Genomic DNA, 20,949 nt, shown 5'->3' on the forward strand with positions numbered 1-20,949 from the left:
CACCTCCGGGGCAGGCGGGAATCGAACTCATGCGGAAGCGGCTTTAGATTCTCAGTGCTGTGCTTTAACCCGCTGCGCCACCAGGGAGGGCCCTTTAAATAATTTTTAAAGAAAGATTTATTTATTTATGCATTCAGAACTGAAGTACAGGTCAGAGGTGCAGGGGCGGTGAAAGGATTAACCAGAGACAGAGCAGAACAGGCAGATTGATGAAGTATATGGGTCACCTCCCTGGCTGGGGATCAAACTTGTGCTGAAGTAGATGCTAGCTTTGTAGTGTTGTGCTTTAACACATTGCACCACCATAGAGGGCCCTTTTATTTTATTATTTCTGCATAGAAGAACTAGGGTTGAAGGGAGTCCCCAGAGATAGAGAGCAGAACACACAGATTTACTGTCTACAGTCAAATGTACAATGCTTGCTAGCATTTGATTTGAGATTAACAAAATGTACTTTTCTACATGTCTCATGTCAGTTTTTTTAAGAGTTTTATGAGATTGGATCTTTTTGTAAAGATGGGAAAAATGAGTCAAGCTCAAAAGCTACCGAGGGATTGAGAATGGATTTGAAAATCATTTAGGTGCATGGTAGCCCATGTTAAGCACCATCAAACTCTTTCTCTTGTATTTCACTCTTTAAAATAATTGTTAGGGTCTTCCCTGGTGGCACAGTGGGTTAAAGCGCAGCACTACGAAGCTAGCTGCAGCCGTCACAACACCAATTTGATCTGTAGCCAAGGGGGTGACCCACATGGCACAGAAGACTTCTCCTGTCATGCCCACTGCTCCCCTTAGTAGTATATTTCATCAGTCTGCATGTTCTGCTTCCCACTCTGTTTCTGGCGAATCCTCTCACTACCTGCACCTCTGGCCTGTACCCCAGTTCTTTAATGCATAAATAAATAAATCTTAAGAAAAAATAAAATAATTGCTAATCAAAAGGTTAGAATTTGAGAAGACTATAAACTCTGACAACTGATTAAATCAAATGTGAAATGTATAGTTTTGTCACTTCTGTAGTTGGAGCTGCAGGATTGGCAAAGCTTTGGTTCTGCCAAGCATTGTAACAGTGTAATCTAGTGAGGAGATTCTAAATTTCACATTGGTACTTAGTTGTAAATCCTCATTTGGCTACATAGTATTTAAAAAACCACTTGAGTAGCTCACAGTTTTTTACATTTCCAATAATAGAGGGTAGAAAGTAAATTTCATGTAAATTCATCTTTTTCCAAGAAATTCTTAGCCACTTGTTTCCTTATCTTTTGTCTCAATAGATGCTGAGTATGAGTATGAGGCAGAGTATTTAGGTTACCTTACATACAGAGTATGTATCTCATAAATGATGTCAAAGTTCTGAAGTGATTGGGAAATGTATAAAAAATTTGGGGGGCAGGGCTCTAACATTAATGATACTGTGCTGGTAATTATAAACTTTATTTGGTGCTCACCCCCTTGAAGACTTGGGAGTTGTGGGCTTATTTATATTTTATTTCTTTTTATAAATGTCAGTATTTGAACTAGTAAACTTCTTTATACATTTGCTCTCAGTTTTATTTTACTCCTTTGCAGGAATTTGTAATCAGTCTCTGTTGTCTTTCTTTTATAGTTTTATGACCTTTGTGAACTCTTCAGAACTGGAGGCCAGGTTCCTGATACAAACTACATATTTATGGTATGTTTAAATTAATTTGTGGTGGATTGCTGAATAAACATATACACGCTTTAGCTACTAAGATATTTTTTTATTTTTCTTTTGGAATACAGTGTTACTATAGACCTTTTTCTGAATCCTTTTATCATTTTCATTACTTCTGAAAGTTTCTGGGTCATTTTCCCATTCTTTTTGTTGTTGTTAGGATTTATATTTATGCATATAAGAGCTGAAGTACAGTCCAGAGGGCAGGGGTTGACCAGGTTTACCAGAGGCAGAGTTGGGAGCAGAACAGGTAGATTTACTGAAATACACTGCTGAGGGGAGCAGGACAGGTTTGCTGTGCCATGTGGGTCACTCCCTGGCTGGAGTTTGAATTCATGCTGCAGTGGCTGGTGATAGCTGAATAGCCCCTACTTTAACCCCTGAGCCACCAGTGAGCCCCACTTTCACATTCTTTTAGCTGTTTTCTCATTGATCTAATATCGGACCAAACAAAATATTAATGTGATGTATGACCACATGCAGTTAACAAGTACAGAGCTAAACCTAGAACACTTAATTTTAATTATGGTGCTTGCTTTTTTTTTTTTTTTTTAAAGATTTATGCGTACAGAACTGAGGTATAGGCCAGAGGTGCAGGGGTGGTGAGAGGATTCATCAGAGACAGAGTGGGAAGCAGGAAGACAGATCGATGAAGTACATTACTGAGAGGAGCAGTGGGCGAAACAGGAGAGGTCTTCTCTGCCATGTGGATCACCTCCGGGGCTGGGGATCGAACTCACACTGAGGAGGCTGCAGCTCTCTTGCAGTGCCACCAGGGAGGGTCCTATGGTGCTTGCTTTTGCCAAAAAAAAAGTTGGTATTTCTACTTACACAGTTAAAAGTAATTTCAGAACTTTTCACACTGACCTTTTAGAAAAATCAATTAATTAATAGTAGAAAATTGAAAATTGTGGTTTTTGTGGGGGAGATCCTTGAGGATTGCACAGCAGTTTTCCTATAGGATTCTCTTGACCCATAAGACTAGCACAAATATTTAGTGGAACAGCTTATTTACTTGCACTTGAAATTTTTATTATTTTTTTTTCAAATGTGTGACTTAATTTTTCTTTTTGGGAGTTATTATTTTGAACTCCAGTTTGTGCACTTTAGTATAATTTTTAAAATATTATCGCTGCTGTATTATTTGTAACTGTAAACATTTACATTACAGGGTGATTTTGTAGACAGAGGTTACTATAGTTTGGAGACCTTCACTTATCTTCTTGCACTAAAGGCTAAATGGCCTGATCGTATTACACTTTTGCGAGGAAATCATGAGAGCAGACAGATAACACAGGTGTATGGATTTTATGGTAAGACCTTCTATTTTTCCAATTATGAATATTGTTTTACCTTCCGCTTTGGGGGTAAAAAGTCATACAAGTCATAATATGAACTAATTATAGTAAAATTTAGAAAATATCTTCTTTTAACTTTCTTACTTCTTACAGTTTTCGCAACCAGTTGAAAATCTTACCATAGAAAGAATCCTTTTTGGGGCTGTATATCATTCTAAATCCGTGTCTCAAAGTGGAGTTTACTCAAAGTCCTCAGTTTATCTCATTGGAAACATTAGGGTGCTTATTTGAAATTTAGATTGCTGGGCCCCACAGCAGACTTTGTGGGGTGGGATTCTAGAATCTGCTAAAGGTAAAGGTTCTGTAAGCCAATGTTACTTCAGTAAGTAAAAGTTTCTCAAAAAAAGGATGAAGGTTCTTTCTGCACACTGAAGTTTGAGAATTATCATCTTTATATGTGTATGTATATGTATGCATACATGTGTGTACACACTATCCTGAAATGGGGTTATTATACCTGCTTTTGTCACAATAGTGTGACTAGCAGTGTAATTTCATTGATAATATTTTTACTGTTGCATTGTATTACATTGTATGGATTTACTGTAATTGATTTAACCAGTCCCTTTAACATTGGACTTTGGGTGGTTTTTTAAGTTATTGTTACACACATAGTTGAATGAATGTGATTTTTACATATATGTGTGTGTATACATTATTATATATGCATTAATATCTGTAACACATATGTATCACACTTGTGTGTCATAAAACTTTTATGAACGTTTTAAAAAATAAGGTTTGGAATCTCTCTGATTGACATGTGTTAAGGTTATTGATAGGAATCTTATTTGAGCACAATTAAGGTAGATATTAAGAGATTTGAAAATATTGATCTTATAACCTTTTAGATTTAGATTCTTTTGAATTGTGTTCTGTCACTATACACATGGGCTAAACTGTCTTACATTTAAACATGTCAGTCATTATTAAGTTCAGGAATTTTGACAATTGTTTCCTTGTAACTTTGTTCTTAATAATTGAAAACTTAGATAGCTAGTATTTGTCTCCTTTCTACAGTTTACCTCTGGTTTCATTCAGAGTACCAAACGCTATTTTATATAAAAGTTTTGGTTCCTTTGTAAAATAATGGATAATTTAGATGATATATACTGTTGACTCTGAGAAAGGAATTGACTCTGACTGCTTACATTAATGTTACACAAATAATTTCACCTTAGAATTTGACCAACATTTATCAGTATAAGACTAAAGAAAGAATGATTTTTTAAAAACAGGATTTACTTATTTATACACACAAGAACTGGTGTACAGGCCAGAGGTGTGGGGGATGGTGAGAGGATTCACCAGAGACATAGTGGGGAGCAGAGTAGGTAGAAACCCAGTGCTGAGGGGAGCAGCGTTGAGAAAGGAGAGGTCTGCTGCATCATGTGGGTCACCTCCCTGGCCAGGGATGAACCTTTGCTGCTGTGGCTTTGGATAGCTTCATAGTGCTGCACCAATAGGGAGGGCCCAAGAAGGATGACATTTTAATTAAGATGTCTTGACTGAAGAAAATGACATCTACTATTGTATTTTGTTCCCAAAGCTGTTCTCATCTAATTGATTTTATGGCTCTGTTTAGTAAAGGGAAGCCCACTAACTTCTTAGGAGTGAGGTAATTTTAGTCATCACAGGACTGAGTACTGATTTCAAAGTAGTAAAGAAAATAGGTCTGCAGTTTACACTGACAGACATATACAGAGTAGTTAATATGAAATAAAGGCTGTGTATATGTATCAAGATGAAAATGCAGATTCCTGCCTGCAAACCGTTCAGTGATAGAAGTCTTTAATAGCAAGTTTATGTAAGGGATAACCCTTACGTAAGGGTCATAGCGATTACAGAATCTGTCTCTAATAGCAAGTTTATGGAAGGGTCATAGCAATATAGAGAATCAGGCAGATTGACTATACCCCATAGTCTTCTGTCCTGTATGATTTCCAGCTGTACTAAAGGCAATAGTGATACGTCCTTTTTTCTCCCCCCAAAATTAAGGAAGAAGTCAAATAGCATAGCTTACATGGTATTAATTGAAAGAAGAGAATTAAACCCTGTTAACTGTTGTAGATAGTGAGAGAATGTTACAATGAGAAAATGTCAGGCCCTGATTGGCATTCAGTAATCAGGTTACATGGATGGATTTGCTGGAGCTCCATTATTTAGTTGTACAGTTTGACCAAAAACTCAGAAGAGACAACCTAGGTTTAAGAAATGTTGAGAAAGGAATTGTCCATATTCTTGCACTTAAAATACTTTAGTTTGCTTTATTATCTTTCTGGAATAAGGAAGTTACATTAAGTAAATTACACTATTTGATAGAATTGGCTAGTATTAATAGCATATAATAGATGAAAGCATTTGCATTGGGCTATGTGAAATTAATATTCATTCTTTATGGTTATAACATTTTGACCAGTAATTTTTGCTGTTTCTTATGGTCCCTTCTGCAATGAACAACTGGAACACATTATTAGGAGGCACATATATGCATGAATGGATATATAAATATATATGCCCATATATATCCATATATATGCACACACATGTGTGAATATATACACACATATACTTAAAATACATTAAAAAAAACAGACATCTAGGATCCTTCTGGCTCTACATGGAGGGACTACTGGAATTAAATATGTTTTACAACTTGGTGTCCTTATTTAAGCTGAATATTCTGTTGTTCTAGTGGCTATTTCAATATTGAATATATTGTTTGTTTTTATTGGCAGATTTCGAATTTCATTAATGAGAGTTCTTACACTTTTTTCATAGATGAGTGCCAAACCAAATACGGAAATGCTAATGCCTGGAGATACTGTACCAAAGTTTTCGACATGCTCACAGTTGCAGCTGTAAGTTGATAGAAATCTTTTTGAAACCTCAGGTATTTTTTCCCTGCCATTACACTTCGCATATTTTTTTCTAATTGCCACTTCATTTATATCGCTACCATTAGCATTCACTGATGAATTTAAATATGACTGAGTTTATTATTAAATACTCAATTCTTTTTTTTTATCCTTTTTGTAGTTAATAGATGAGCAGATTTTGTGTGTTCATGGTGGTTTATCTCCTGATATCAAAACACTGGATCAAATTCGAACCATTGAACGGAATCAGGAAATTCCTCATAAAGGAGCATTCTGTGATCTTGTTTGGTCAGATCCTGAAGATGTGGATACTTGGGCAATCAGCCCCCGGGGAGCAGGTTGGCTGTTTGGCGCAAAGGTCACCAATGAGGTAAACCCAACATTTTTGGAAAAATAGTTTGTTGGCTGCTAATGGACTGTAGAAAAAACTATGGTAGCAATAATGATTACTTCTTGTCTAGTTTGTGCAAACTGTGGCAGCTATGGATACCAAGTTTTTCATCTAGCTTATCATTTATACTTTTTTAAAATGGCTCAGTGAGATTGCACCATGAAAGCAACTTCCTTCAGTATCCACTTGATGATGTTTATAAAATAGATAATCCTTTTTCAAATACTTCAGTTGAATAATGAGATAGCAAGGATAGATAGATACTAATATAATACTTTAAAATTGAGATTAATTAACGTAGCATATTTTAGGTTTGTGGCATGATGTGTTGAAATGTGTATATTGTGAATAGGCAGATTTTTGAGGATCAACTATTCTCACTGAAACACACACACACACACACACACACACTCACTCACACACACACTCACTCACTCCCACCCTCAGCCCCGGGGACCTACATTGGGAGTAATCCATCATAATGGAGTCAGAGAGCTAGTTTCTGATCCCACTGATACAGCATAACTTAGGTAAGTTATTTATCCTGTCTGAACATAAGTTTCTTTAAGTTTCAAAAGAAGGAGAGTAAATATCTTTTCCGAATTTTTGCAAGAACCATGCTGTAGGGTTCTCATTGAATGCCTGATACCAATAGCAATACATTTATTATTAAATGATAAAAAAGGAAACTTTGTTTCATATCTGATAATATTTATAAAATTCTTCTAGAAACTTCTATTTATGTGACTATATGATTCCTATAACTCTTTAAGACATAATCATTCGTGACTGTTTATAGCTTATTGAAATTATTGGGGATATTGTGGCATATCCTTGAGAACTTTTAGTAACAACAAGATTTATATCTTTATCCTTGAGAACTTTTAGTAACAACAAGATTTATATTTAAATGGTTATTTTCTTGTATATGTGGCTGGATTTAAAAACAAACACTTAATGACACCTTTTTAAATTGCAGTTTGTTCATATCAACAACTTGAAACTCATCTGCAGAGCACACCAACTAGTGCACGAAGGATATAAATTTATGTTTGATGAGAAGTTGGTAACAGTATGGTCTGCTCCTAATTACTGCTATCGATGTGGAAATATTGCTTCAATCATGGTCTTCAAAGATGTAAATACAAGAGAACCAAAGTTATTCCGGGCAGTTCCAGATTCAGAACGTGTTATTCCTCCCAGAACGACGACGCCGTATTTCCTTTGAGGCCTTCACCCATCCTGCTGACCCAATTTTCTGCCCTCTTATTACCCCAACTTCCGTGTATTACCCTCTACAATATACTTTTTATTGAGCACTTTGCTGCTGAAATGCTGCCTCTTGCCTTTTTTTTTTAATTTAAATTTATCTAAATTTATTGTTTGTTATGATATCGATAGCAATGTTTTTCTATCAATTTTCTTCCTCATCCCATCCCCACCTTGGACTCATTTGAGCAGACTTAAGAAATGTCTTAATACTCACACTGCTGCATGTAGCTCTTGCTTATTTACTGGTCTGGGAGAAACCAGATGTTTCCTTTTTTAAAAAAGCCAGTTGACAGAACAGAGTACACCGAAATACTCTTCCTTTTGTATCATTCAGCATTTGTTTTTTAGTTTGGTAAGTTTTGAAAAATTTCAGCAGCAAAGTTGTTATTGAGTGGGCACGATGGACTGCAGACGCCTCGAGTTATGTATACCTGTCCCAGCTGTACACGTCATTGTCCTTTGTTGGATGATATTTTAAATGGATATAAAATAAATTGGTCTAAAGGGCTGCCCTCGTTGTGTTTTTAAATTTTAGCTAAAAACTGCTACAGCTTATGACTTTGTACATTAAGATAACTGTATTGATCTTTTTTCAGATTCCTTGTATTTTTTAATAAAATAATCTTAAATACAACCCAGATAGGTTAAAGTGTTAGAAATTTTAAACAGCTTACATTGTTAGCTTAAAATTATTATTTTTTTCTTTTTTCCTAATCAGAGTCCTTGACCCTTTGGTTATTGAGTTTAACTGAGTTTATTCAACTGAAATTCAATACTATTTATTTTTTAAAAAATCACTAAACTGTGCCTAAGAACATAACTGCCATATTAATGTTTTGGTTTATATCCTCTATAGTAATAGAAAAACATTTAATACATGTAATGCTGATGTGTGCATCTGATACAAAGTTGAGTAAAATGTGGTTAGTCCAGTTTACAATCTATCACAAGCATCATTCAGTAAAATTTATGTATTTTTCAATAGGAACCATTCTTCTCTTGCTGTAACACTTGACCTTAACCTTTAGAAAGTGTTCATTTCTTAACTGCAACTGGAAAGGTTGAAGTCAGGAGACTCTTGTATTTGTGAAATGTAATCTGAAGCAGAATTTTTAAAGTGTAGAAACAAACAAATTGTCCTTTTTTGTAAAGGTCTGTGATACCATGTTTCGGCTTTCTGTAAGTAATTTGAATATCCAAAGGGTTGTGATGATCAGTTCTTGATATGCGCTGTCCACTAATAAGGACAAGTGCTCAGTATCTCTTAGGACTATGGTCGGTCATACGCTGTTGGAATTTACCATTCTGTGAAATAGTTGGTATCCCTTTACTACTATAATTAATTTTTGTCATTCCAGGAAATCTTTGTGAAGCCAGCCAATTAATAAGCACTTTAGCATCTGTTCAGGTAGTTTTGAAAACCAACTTTTCCCTGTCAGGAGAGGAACTTCCAGGTCACCTAAAAATGCAATAAAAATCTTTATAGTCTAAGCTTCTTGGCACATAATTTTTCATCAGGGTTTTCTTTTATTAAATGAGCACAATACTTTTTTATTTTTTCCCTCAACCACCCAGCTCCTTGTATAGTTTTTAATTGTATAGCTGTACGATAGAAGTGGCAAGGACATTTGTTGTACACACTTGAACTGTTGGGTCAGTAACTTTGTGTTACTGCCCTGACCCCAGTGTAATTCGGGGGGAAAGGTATTTTTATCTTACAGGGATATGTATTTTAGTAAATGTGAAACACTGGAAACTAATGACACAGACAACTTGGTGTGGTCTTTAACAGCTCTCTGCAGTATTTTGTTGTTGTTGTTACCCTAAGTTGTATTTAAATGCTTGCTCTCCATTGCTTTTAAGTTTGTACCAATCAAGCCAGTAGCCCACGGCTTTCCCTCCCCATTTGACTCTCCTTAGCTCAGATTGGTGTAGTTGCTTTAGTTATCCCTGTAATGTGACTTTTTTTTTTTTTAAGTCATGGTGTACTGCTTTTGTTTGTCACCAGTTGGGCATGTGCCAATAATACTCTGTCCGTTCCTTAATTGCCATCTCTGTTTTGCCTAATTTTTCCCCTTTAATTGAATAATGGCTTTTTGCATGAAAGAACAGTTTTTAGACCTGTAAAGGGAAAAAGAGAGTGAATGTATTGGATTTTAAGTTTGAAAGGAATATTTGGATCCCTCTAATATAATAAGGGCTATGTACTATATCGAGTAATCATGTGGTGGGAGATAACTTGCAAGTCATAGATTTGTAGGCAGGAGCATCTGTTACTCCCTCTAGGCTGAATGTAAAATTCCCTGTGTTGTATTAATGGGGGTAATAACTATTTTTATTTGCCTATAATATACTTGGTTTCTAATAAAGTATCCTAGGCTCTAGTGAGAACTGTCTACTTTTAATTGCCAATTACTCTCTTTCCTTATTTGCCTGATATGCTCTTGGCTAGCTTTTTATAGGTTAATGCTTTTTCCTGAAAAATCTCACCACTCTAAATGTGTTCTTTTGGTGTGATCCTAAAAAGCCTGGATCAAGAGCACATCTAATATGCAACCTGCATCAGCTCCTACTCCGTCTGGATGTCTACAACTGTTGAAAGATTTTTGACGTCTTAAACCCTGGATTTGCTCTTGAAATAAGGTTTGAAATACTGTAAATGCATTAAGATTTGTGTTTCTGCTTTGTAAGCCCAGCACCAGTTTTTGAAAATGCCTGTATTGTGAAAGCAAATCCGAACTCTGAGCCATTTTCATTGTCAGAAGTAGAAGTGCTTTCCATTATCTTCTAGAACATTGTGTATCTGGAATTGAAGAGATTTAACAGCAAGAATCCAGATTTTTAAATGTAAATTGTTTTTTAAATGCTCATGTCTGTAAAGCACCTTCAGTTCTTTGGGTGAATGGTGCTACATTCTCTCAGTGTAAATTAATAAAGAGATTATAGGAGGTTTGTCAGACTGATGCATAGTCTGTAGTATGTTCTGACAAGAAGTTAGCATTTTATATAACAGTTTAAATTAAAAATGCTTATTCCTTCTCTTGGTTGCTTGACTAGTAAACAGAAGTGAAACTCTCTCTTGTTCTGTATTTGACTCTGAGCTAAGTGTTTTAGTTCCTTAAAGACAATAATCACTGTTACATCTTGGATCCAGGACCCAAAATCATGCATCATGATTTGATGAGATAGTCAAATTTTTTTCAGTTGCGTTTTTACAGTGTGCAGACATGCTGATGAAATGTATGCAGTAAACATTAAAAATCGTTTGCAAATTCCCTTAGTATTATGCTAAACACAGTAGAAGCTTGGGGAAGATTTGTTCCTTATCCCCCTACAGTGTTCTGTTTCCTTGTTAATCGGTGGGTATGTAACATTTTCCCCCTGTGAGAGTAAGCTTATGCTGGCTTAAGATCATTGAAGTGCTTTCTTAATTTAAAAATGCATGAAATTTATGAATTTGTGTCAGCAAAATTATTTCCTACTTAAGTATATTCCATTCAATCCCTGGGCACCCACTGTTGTTCTCAGCACTCGCTTTAAACTTGGAATGGACTGGAGCATTGTGGGCTCGTGGAAAGAATATAGGCTTTGGGATCAAATCTAAGAACCTGCTCTGCCAGTTAGTAAGAGTAGCTAACCTGTATTGAGCACACCTAGCTAGATGCTGCACATGCCTTATTTCTATAGCTCTATGGCTTTTTTTTTTTTTCCTTCAGAGAAGGAAACAGGCTTAGAGAGGTTAGGTAGCTAGCTCAGATTTGCCCAAGAGAGTTGGAATTTGAACCCATGTAGGCCACACAAGAATGTATCTTAAACCCTCATAAGTATATTATTGTGGTAGCAGTCACCCTGTCGAAGTTCGGTTTCACTGAATCTTAGAATTCTATGTCTAAAGTGGGCTTGATCTCAGGATTAGAAGTAGTTCACATATAGCACCCTGTATCAGGTTTAAAGCTGCCAGTTATTGAGGCTTCATCATACCATTTGCCGAAATTCAATGCAGTTGGGAAGTAAGATTAATCCAAGGCAATAAATAATTGCTAACACAGTACAGCTTAAGAACAAATGTGAAGAATGAAGTTCGATGAACTGTATCTGTATTTCATACACAGTAAAAGCCTAGGCGTGGAGATTAACTAGAATATACATGATAAAAAGATGGTGTGAGGGTGGTTCTTGAGAAGGCATCATCGATAGTTGCACTGGCCAAGTATGAGAGACCTTGAAAAATACACAAGATTTAACCCATATTTTAGAAACATGAGTCATGTTTTAAGAGTAGTCTAATGAGCTGATGACCTCCTCATCAGGATCCTAATATTTCACTCTACAACCCCTGTCACCATGTGTGACGAGATTCTGGGGTTCTTTTTCTGAGTGATGGTAATGGTGGGTACTGGGGATATTATTTGTGGGGTTGAGGTGGTTTGTGGTTCTTTAATTTGGGGATTAAATGCTGATTCCCCCATCAAAGCCATTTAAGAAATCTCAATGCAGTTATTATTTTGTAGAGTGAAGGTCACTTTTAACATCAAAGAGCCATCATAAAGGACATCCCTTACATAGAGTAAATTTGTTTTGTGAACAACTGGTATCCTCATTTTTGCCATTTGTGAAGGTCAGTAAGACTTGTCCCTGAATTGTATGTACTCCTCTAGGCTGTCACTTTTTTGATGCATGAGTGTTCTGATAAAATGAAAATAGTTTAAGTTTTATGCCTTAGCTCCAACAGATGCCAAGAATCTACCAAACTACTGCACAAGGAATGAAGAAAGTTTGAAAGGCTACCACATTAAAGGAAGGATTTTATATGTTAATGAGCTAATTTTCAAAGATGAATTTGTTAAAGCAGAAAAGGAAAGGTAACTAGTACTGTGCTTATGTGCTGGCAGTCTTGCATGCTTAGGTCTGTCAATAATGAAAATCAGTAAAATTTATTTTAAAATTAACTGGCTTAGAATTTAATCATGTGCCGTATCATAGGATGGCCAGCACACACCCAAGTTCTATTAGACATTTCCAAATGGAACACATTTCTGTCAGTTAAGGCATCAGTCCTGTTTGCAGTGTTGAGGGTTTTTTCCAAGGTAATTGTTTGAATCTCTTGCTTTCTTGGAAGCCCTGCAACCAAGCTTGTGATCCATTCTGCAGAAGACTGAGCAACTAAACCACATTTTATTTTGGCAAATTCTTAAGAATATCTGGCTGGGTCCTCAAGGAAGTCTACCTGAGCTTTGAGGACATTTCAGCATAATGGACAGACAGGCTGCGCACGCGGTGGTTAAAAAATGAGACTCATTTTGGAGAGCTGCCTCAGTGTTGCACCTGCCAGAGAAATTTGGGAAATGCAGGTCTTGGCTTTGGGTCGTGGTGTGGTGCAGTGCTGGGGGCGCCAGCAGGTGTGTGGGATGCTGGACGCAGCGCCTGGAGAACCTGCCGGCAGGTGTCTCGTGCCGAAGATGCAGTTTTTACTTCGCGGCGCATGGTGGCGCTTAGGTCGCCTCAGCTCTCCTAGCAGTCACTGAGGCACCTCCGCCGCCACCTGCAGTCTCAACCAAACTCTGGGTGGCGGGATGTGACGGCCCAAGCGTCCAATCAACATCCAGGATTTCGGCCGCGCTAGAGCGCAAGCCAATGGGAGCCGAGGAAGGCGCGGAGGAGGCGGGCCCGGCGGCAAGCCTGGCAGAGGCGCGAGGCCCTCCGCCCGCCTCTCCGCCTACTCCAGCCTCCGCCGCCTCAGCTTCCCGAGCGAGCCCTGCGGCCGCCGGAGCAGCTCCCGCGGCGGAGCAGGAGCCGAATGGTCAGAGGAGCCCGGCAGCCCCAGCAGCCGCGGAGTCGCCTGGCCCCTAGGTGGGCCGGGATTGGGTGGAGGTCGGGCTGCAGATGGGGCGGGAGCGGGCCCTGGGCAGCAGCTTGGTGCGGTGAAGCGTTCGGGGCGCCGAGACCGGAGGGGCGGGGGGTTCTGGCTGAGGGCGCTCCGGGGGGCGCCTAAGGGCGGAGGAGCTGCCTGGACGGCGATCGCGATCTCGAGGTCGGATGAGAGGGGCGTGTGAGGGATGGGGTGCGGAGGGGTGAGCCTGGGGGCGCTGGGCGGGAGGGGCAGGGCGCGCGCCCCGCGGAGGGGCCGTGGAATGTGGGGGGCGCAGGGCCTGGAGGGGCGGGGCTCTCGGGGGCTCGGCGCGCTCGCCAAGGGGTGGGCACGGCAAAGGGGAGGTCGGAGGGGCTTGCAGGGGTGACGAGGCAGACAATGAGTAGGTGGAGGTGGGTGATTTGGGGGAGCTGGGCTGTGACAAATAGTTGCTGAGGATGGAGCGAGGGCTCCGGAGGCAGAGCGGGGTTTGGGCTGCCAAGAAGACGTTAGGGGAGCAGTGAGTCCCAGGATGGCTTGGTAAATAGGGGAAAGAGCATAAGGCGTCGGTGAGGTCAGGTGTGGCTTTAGCGAGCCTGTAAACTGGAGGGCGCACATTGAATTCTTGGCCGGCACAGTAGGGTCTGGAGATGGGCTCTTGTTTGTTACTTTTAGTTACCATCTTATTTGTTTGTCTATAGACTGACTGGCACAGTGGAGAAACCACCTCGAAAACGGAAAAGCAGGTAAGGCAAAAGGCCTTCCTATTTTGTTTCGTGTTTTTCCATTTGCTTGGCTACACCTATGCTGTACTGCATAATTATATACTGTCAGCGGATGAAGTTTTTATTTAGCTCCTGTCCTAATGAATGCAATGCATGCAAGATTTTTTTGTTTTGAGGACTTCAAAAGTCCTATATACCTTTTTTGATTGCTTCCAAGATAACACGGGAAAGAGATGTGGATAATAAGAAAATTTACAGTTTTCTTTTACAGTCATCATAATTTCAACTTCCCCACCAGCTCTGTTTAAAAACCTAATGTTTATTGAACATCTACTATGTGCCAGGTATTATGTGCAGGATCTAACTATGTATTTTCTTCTGTATTCCTCTAAGCAGCCCACCGTTTTGCAGAAGAGGGAACTGAGGCATAGAGAGGCAGATATTTCATACCTCTAAAAAAATAATAGGCCCAGCCTTTGAATCCAGGCGTCTGCTTCCACAGCTTGCGCCCTGACCTTATACGATAATGCCTCTAATAAACATGCAGTTGAAAATAGGTTTTATTATTGCTTTGTCTCTTCTCGTTGTACAGAGTCTAATAAACAGTTGAACCATAGGAAAGTAGAAACAAAGGGCTTCCATAGTCTGTAAACAAGTGGCTTATTCCTGGAATCATGAAGAAAAACATATATACCACATAAACATCTTTAGGGCATTCCATGTGTCCGGTCCTGCCTAACAGCTCTGTAGGCACTGGGCTAGGGAAGTTAGCTAGACAGTGAAGATGTGAGAGGAGGGTTCCTGTCACAATGAATACTTGGTAAGTTATTGATGTTGGGACAGTAGCAAGGTGTGAAATGCCGGTGGTGGCAATGCCAGTGGCCAAAGTTCCTTGGGCACTCTCAGTCCTGCACTGCTTATGGTGGTGGCCTCCTGTGGTGTGGCTGACCATTGAAAATGTTATTCACATGACTGAGGAGCTGAATTTTTAATGTAATTTAATTGTAATTAATTTAAATTTAAAAACTGAAACACATTTCCTTTTGGGAAAATGTGTAAGTATGTGTGGAACAGCTTGGGTATGTGAATCTAATTTTTCATCTGTAAATTTGAAGAAATTTAAATAACAATGAAGTATTTCCAATCAAAATTGCATGGCAAAATGAGATGTGTTTTAAGTAGAAAATATATGCCAAATTTGAGGTTAGCACCAAAAAAAATGTAAATTTTTCAATGCTGATTTTTGTACTGATTACATAGTGAAATCATAGCTATGTTGGATTAAATAAAAACATTACTAAAATTTTACTTTTTTTGATATTTCTAACATGGCTGCCTGAAAATTGAAAATTATATGTATGACTTGCATTAATTTCTTTTGGACAGCCCTTGTTTAACTCTCGCTAGCCCATTACTGGCCCCTGGTAGTAACCTTTTTGTGGGGCGCCCTATGTGTTCAAGTCTGTAATTCATTTACTGTACTATGTGAATTGATTTAGTAATTCTCTTGCTTATTAAGCTCCTTCTGTGGTTCCCCCATTGGTTATTGGCCATAATTAGGATGGTTAGCCTACTGAGACTAACTTTACCTCCCTTCTTCCTATCTTTCCAACCATAGTTTACTATTCTAGGTATGCAAGTTCTCACTAATGGGCCTATTGAATGTCTAGTATTAAATGACTTATTTTCCTGCTGAATATTTCAATGAGTTAATTCCTGAATGTAGCTCTGTATTCTCTTTGCCATGCCCAGAACTTAGCTCCTGTTTGTGTTGGGTTTTTGCACATGGTTTATCTTCCTCTCCAGCATACCTTCTTTCTGCTGCTTGACAAGCAAATAGGTTTAAGATATTTTAAGAATTGGCTTAACCATTACAACTCAGTGCAGCCATCCTTCCCCACCCCCCCACCCCCAACTTTATTTGCTGCCATGTCAGCTTGTACACACATCTCCTGTGTTTGGGCTAAATTTGAATCCTAGCTCTGTCAAATATAAATTGTGAGATCATATGCAAGTTAAAGAACCTCTCTGAGCCTCAATTGTCTCCTCTGTATGATGAAATAATAATAGTTCAATGCTTCTAGGGTTGTAAAGGGCTTAGTACCCTGCCTGGCACATATGAATTATACAATAAATTTCAGGTTTGGCAATATATATAGAATATATTTAATTTCCTACCTCTTTTCAAATTGTATGTATATGTGTGTGTTTGTATATGTGTATGTGTGTAGCCTAAAGGTGTAAAAATAATGATATTAAGCAAAGAAAAATGAGAGAAGAATAATAAAAAAATTAAACCAATGGCAGTGTTAGCATACAGACTATAGAGTATTGCACAATCATTAAAGGTGGGTTCCGTATTTGACTCTGAGTTTCCTAGAACACAGCCAAGAAGAAAATAAAGCTTAGCTTCCAGACTCATGGTGTCTGTAAAAGCAAACATATGTTATTTAAGAGAAGCACACGCTTTTTAACTCTTGGATCTAAGCAAAATTTCTCTCACTGGTTTTCATGATGGGGATACTACAATATATATGTATGTGTGTGTGCACATATTTATGTTTACACACACATATATTTACATAAATATACATATGTGTGTGTGTGTGTGTGTGTGTGTGTGTGTATATTTGGTGTGTGTGTGGAAATCCCAATGATATCATATTAGCTATGGTAGTGAGTGTTTAAAGATGGTTTCTTTAAGTGATCCTGAACTAGATTCAGATAATGTCAGTGAACATTCTTTAGAGCTCCAAAGTGTGTGATTTAGGGCTATAGCTCACTGATGGTTTTGTAGGATCAGAGATAAAGGGAGATGAATAAGCTGTAAGAACACTGCTTATCTCTAGTACCTGGAGGAGCCTGGGGCACTTGGAAAATGGTTGACTGGAGTATTGAATGACTCAGTCATCAAGTCATTCTCAATGAATATTACTTCTGTGCCCAGGATTTGGTAAACCACAGGCAGCAGTGAGTTTAAGCTTATAGTCTCAGTCAAGAATCATGAGGGTGTGTGTTCTCAGTGTCTCCTTAAGGTCAGCTCTTCACCAGGGATGGATGTTAACCTGAAGGGACAGCCAGCATACATCTCCAAAGAAGTCCTGTGGGCAAGACTGAGACTCAAAAAAACAGCTCTGGGACTTCTCTAAAAATAGAAAACAAAAATGGCCTGTTACAGCCCTAAAGATAGATTATAGAGAAAAGATGTAATGGGTGTCACCAGAAATTTTTTATAGTTATTTATTATCAGCTGCTTACTGTGGCCATGGAAATTTTCAGCATCAAGTGATGGGGCTTCATGGTGAATACTTAAAGGTGAATTAATTGCAGCACTCAGCCTTAGGTATTCCTTTAAGTTGGCCTGCCGTGCAGACTTGTTAACTCTTCTACTATCTATTCAGTTATATTTTCAAAAACAGTTGCCAGTTTTTAGAATAGTTGATCTTAAGCCTTTCTTTTTGATAAACATTAGTGACTGAGTTCTTTGAGAATGCTACTTGTGCAAACCAGACTATATGGCAGTTAAAAAACAAAACACGAAGATCATTTGAGACAAGCAAGTACTTCACATCCTATTGTTTTTCTTCCCTTGTGTTTTTATTTCCCCATTAACACTTCTTTTTCCTTATCTTAGTTGATCTTTGTGTCCCTACTATCGAGGGGGTACTCAGGAAACAGTAGTGAACCAATAAATGACTTGATGGCAGGGGAGCCGTTGTGGGGTCGACCTTTGGTGGTCCAAGATAATGTGATACTCTTCAGTGCCCTGATAAACCATACTAGAATGAGAAGAATTATAGAATTAGGAACCGGGTATGTGTGGTTTTGGGAAAGTCTGAAGTCTTCAGTGTGTCTGTTAATAATGTCTGAGTGATGAGTTAGAGAATTCTTTCAGATCCTATTTGGAACAAGATCTGTTGTTTGGATAGGATTCATGTGATTAAAGTTTTACTGGATGTTTTGGGGTTTTTTTTTTTGTGATATGTTTAAAGTAAAGGAATCCAAGCATTGATGGTATTTGTGATTTGTTTGAATTATATTTGAATTCAAAAACATTGAAATGCTTCAGGGCTTTAGGGATGTATACATGAGGGAGATAGGATCCCTGTTGGGGAACAGCACGTATAATTAGTGGGCAAGACAGAGACACACAGAGTTTACAGTGCACACGCAATAATAACTGTGTATATTACTTTTTACATGCACATACATATATGTGCACATATATACACAGGGGCTCTAGTAATTCTGCATATTGGTAATGAGAACAGTTTCTCTGGACATCACTTAGTTCCGGAGGTTAGAGGGTTATTTTTGGTGTCATGTGATTGTTGTAATGACAGTGAGTACCGCTTGCATATAGACTGCCTGCTGACGGGGTATTAGTGAGCTGAATTCGGGAACTGAACCAGAGCAGTGTCAGGTCTGGGAAGAAAGGTGTTTTTAAAAACCTGGGCAGTGGTGGCAATGGTTAGAGATTAAGTAGTGTTTCTCAGCTGGGGGAGATTTTGCCTCCAGGGGACATTTACCAATGTCTAGAGACATTTTTGGATGTTGTAACTAGGGGCATTGGGGGGAGAGGCCAGGAATGCTGCCCAATTCCCTATATTACACAGATGGAGCCGCACATTAAGAATTACCCATTTTAGGGATCAAAAACAGTGGGGGGAGGGACAGGCACTGGACTGTGGTGATGGCACACGGGTGATCTGGTAATGAGAAGCCCACGGGGATTACAACTGAGATGAAAAAATGCACAAAATGATGTTAAAATTTTTAAAAAATTGAATAGAAGTTTTGGGAAGTTATATTATATATATATATATGGAAGTTTTTATATATATTAATTTCAACAATGCCAATCAGTACTTTTGATACATGTACATTTTAACACCTGAGAGGAAAATAGTTTTGTATCTCAAAACCAAAAAAACAAACTCAGTAAAGAGAAACAAAACAGTAAAGGCTACTATACAAAGGGGAGAGAACAGAAGACCAAGACTTATTTAACACTACCTGATATTTAACAGAAATAATTGTAATTATTCATCTATACTCTGTAGAGTAAAACAAATAAAATGTGAAAAAAAAAAAAAAGAATTACCCATTTAAGTTTGCTCATGATGCTGAGGTTGAGAAACCCTGGTCTCTGAATCCCAGCTCTTCCAAATACTGACGTTGGCTCTTGGGCAAAGTGTTTAACCTCTGAGAAACTCTTTGCTCTTTTGCGAGATGCGGGTTACAGTGTTACCTGCGGGTTACCTGCCTTAACACCTAGGATGGGTGCTCCCTAGCAGCGTACAAGCTGAGTGCAGGGATTTTATCTGTCTTCTTTCCTGTTCTGCTCCTAGCACCTGGAGTGAACACAGCCTCACATAGTGTAGGTCTTACAGTAACTCTTTGCCGGAGAATTTGGGTGAGTTGCTTATTGAGAGGATCCAATGACCTAATGAATGTGAAGTGCTTACTACAGTTACTTGTCTTACATTGACTCAATAAAGAGCTGTGACTATGGCTTGTTTAAACATTTTTGTTTTGCTTTTCCTTCCAGTCTTAAAAATCACCTTTATTGTGGTATTATTTACATATAACAAAATCCACTCATTTTAAGTGTACAGTATGATTTTCATGAATATATATAGTTATGTTTCCCCCCACTTCAGTTGTCAGATAGAACATTGTAACTGCTGTGCTTCCCATCCCCGGATTTGCACATTGTAATCATGCTTCTGGCAACCACTGGTCTTTTCCTCAAAGCATGGCCGTTTGATTTTTTCCTATGATTTTATATAAGTTAATCTTGACATAATGCTTTGGGGTTTTATCCCTGTCACTGTGTGACTGTATTTAATTTCTTTTTATTGCTAAGGAGGTGTTCCATTGTATGATTTTTCTACAACTTGTTTACGCTAGTTGACGGACATTTGGCTTGTTTCTAGTGTGGGGCTAGGATGACTACAGCTGTTAGGAGCATTTGAGTGACGTCTCTGTGCAGACACGTGCTTTCATTTCTCTTGAGTAAATGCCTACGAATGGATTTGCTGGGTCTTATATGGTAAGTGTATGTTTAACTTTGTAAGATATTGCCAGAGTGTTTTCCATAGTGGTTATATTATTTTGACATTCCCACCAGCAATGTGTGGGATTTCATTTGCTCCATGCCCTTGCCAGTATTTGGTTATTGTCCTTCTTTTTCTATAGTTACATACCATAAACTGTACATAGAGTATACAGCTTTATGGGTTTTGATGCCTATGTCCACTCTTGAGTCATCCGCATGGTCTGCACTCAGGGGCGCTAGAGAGTTCCAGGGGCTGCGCCATCCACATAATCGTAATTTTCATTTTTCTTACCTTGTTGGCTAATGTTGATGTCGCACCCTGTATTTGTCGCCAGTGGTATGACAACTTTGGTGAACGTCTATTCATGTCTTTTGTCAATTTTTTATCAATTGTTTGTATAGTCATAAGAATTCCTTCTGTAGTCTGGAAGCAAATTATTTTTGTTTTATTATCTATTTTTTAAAACTGAGGTAACTTTGAGGTGCGGCAGTATTTATGTTTTGGGACTGCATGTTCATACCTCTCCAAATGTGTGTTGCCACACTAGGCCCACCACCCAGGTACCCATAATCCTCCCTCTCAGTCCACTAGGTCCCTCCACCTTTTGCTCCCAACTCCCCCTCCCCTTCTGGTAACCTCAGTTCTATAGTCAGAATCCAAGAATAAGATTTGGTTTAGTTTTGTCTGTTCATTTGCTTGGTTTAGAGTATAAAGCATT

General features: G+C 38.5%; 2 protein-coding genes across 2 annotated transcripts in view; both read left to right on the forward strand.

The window, feature by feature from the left end:
* The window catches only part of PPP6C (protein phosphatase 6, catalytic subunit), a 29,861-nt gene extending 19,228 nt beyond the window's left edge, over positions 1-10,633 (forward strand). Inside the window, exons 3-7 of the mRNA XM_004677339.1 lie at positions 1,607-1,672; positions 2,868-3,009; positions 5,836-5,915; positions 6,094-6,303; positions 7,304-10,633. Coding sequence (XP_004677396.1) covers positions 1,607-1,672; positions 2,868-3,009; positions 5,836-5,915; positions 6,094-6,303; positions 7,304-7,552 — 747 coding nt within the window. The 3' untranslated portion in view covers positions 7,553-10,633. The remainder of the gene's footprint in view (positions 1-1,606; positions 1,673-2,867; positions 3,010-5,835; positions 5,916-6,093; positions 6,304-7,303) is intronic.
* A 2,685-nt stretch (positions 10,634-13,318) lies between these two features.
* The window catches only part of SCAI (suppressor of cancer cell invasion), a 106,006-nt gene continuing 98,375 nt past the window's right edge, over positions 13,319-20,949 (forward strand). Inside the window, exons 1-2 of the mRNA XM_004677341.1 lie at positions 13,319-13,446; positions 14,146-14,190. Coding sequence (XP_004677398.1) covers positions 13,394-13,446; positions 14,146-14,190 — 98 coding nt within the window. The 5' untranslated portion in view covers positions 13,319-13,393. The remainder of the gene's footprint in view (positions 13,447-14,145; positions 14,191-20,949) is intronic.

Source organism: Condylura cristata, unplaced genomic scaffold (genome assembly GCF_000260355.1).
Source record: "Condylura cristata isolate star-nosed mole 26May11 unplaced genomic scaffold, ConCri1.0 scaffold00006, whole genome shotgun sequence".
NCBI lineage: Eukaryota > Metazoa > Chordata > Mammalia > Eulipotyphla > Talpidae > Condylura > Condylura cristata.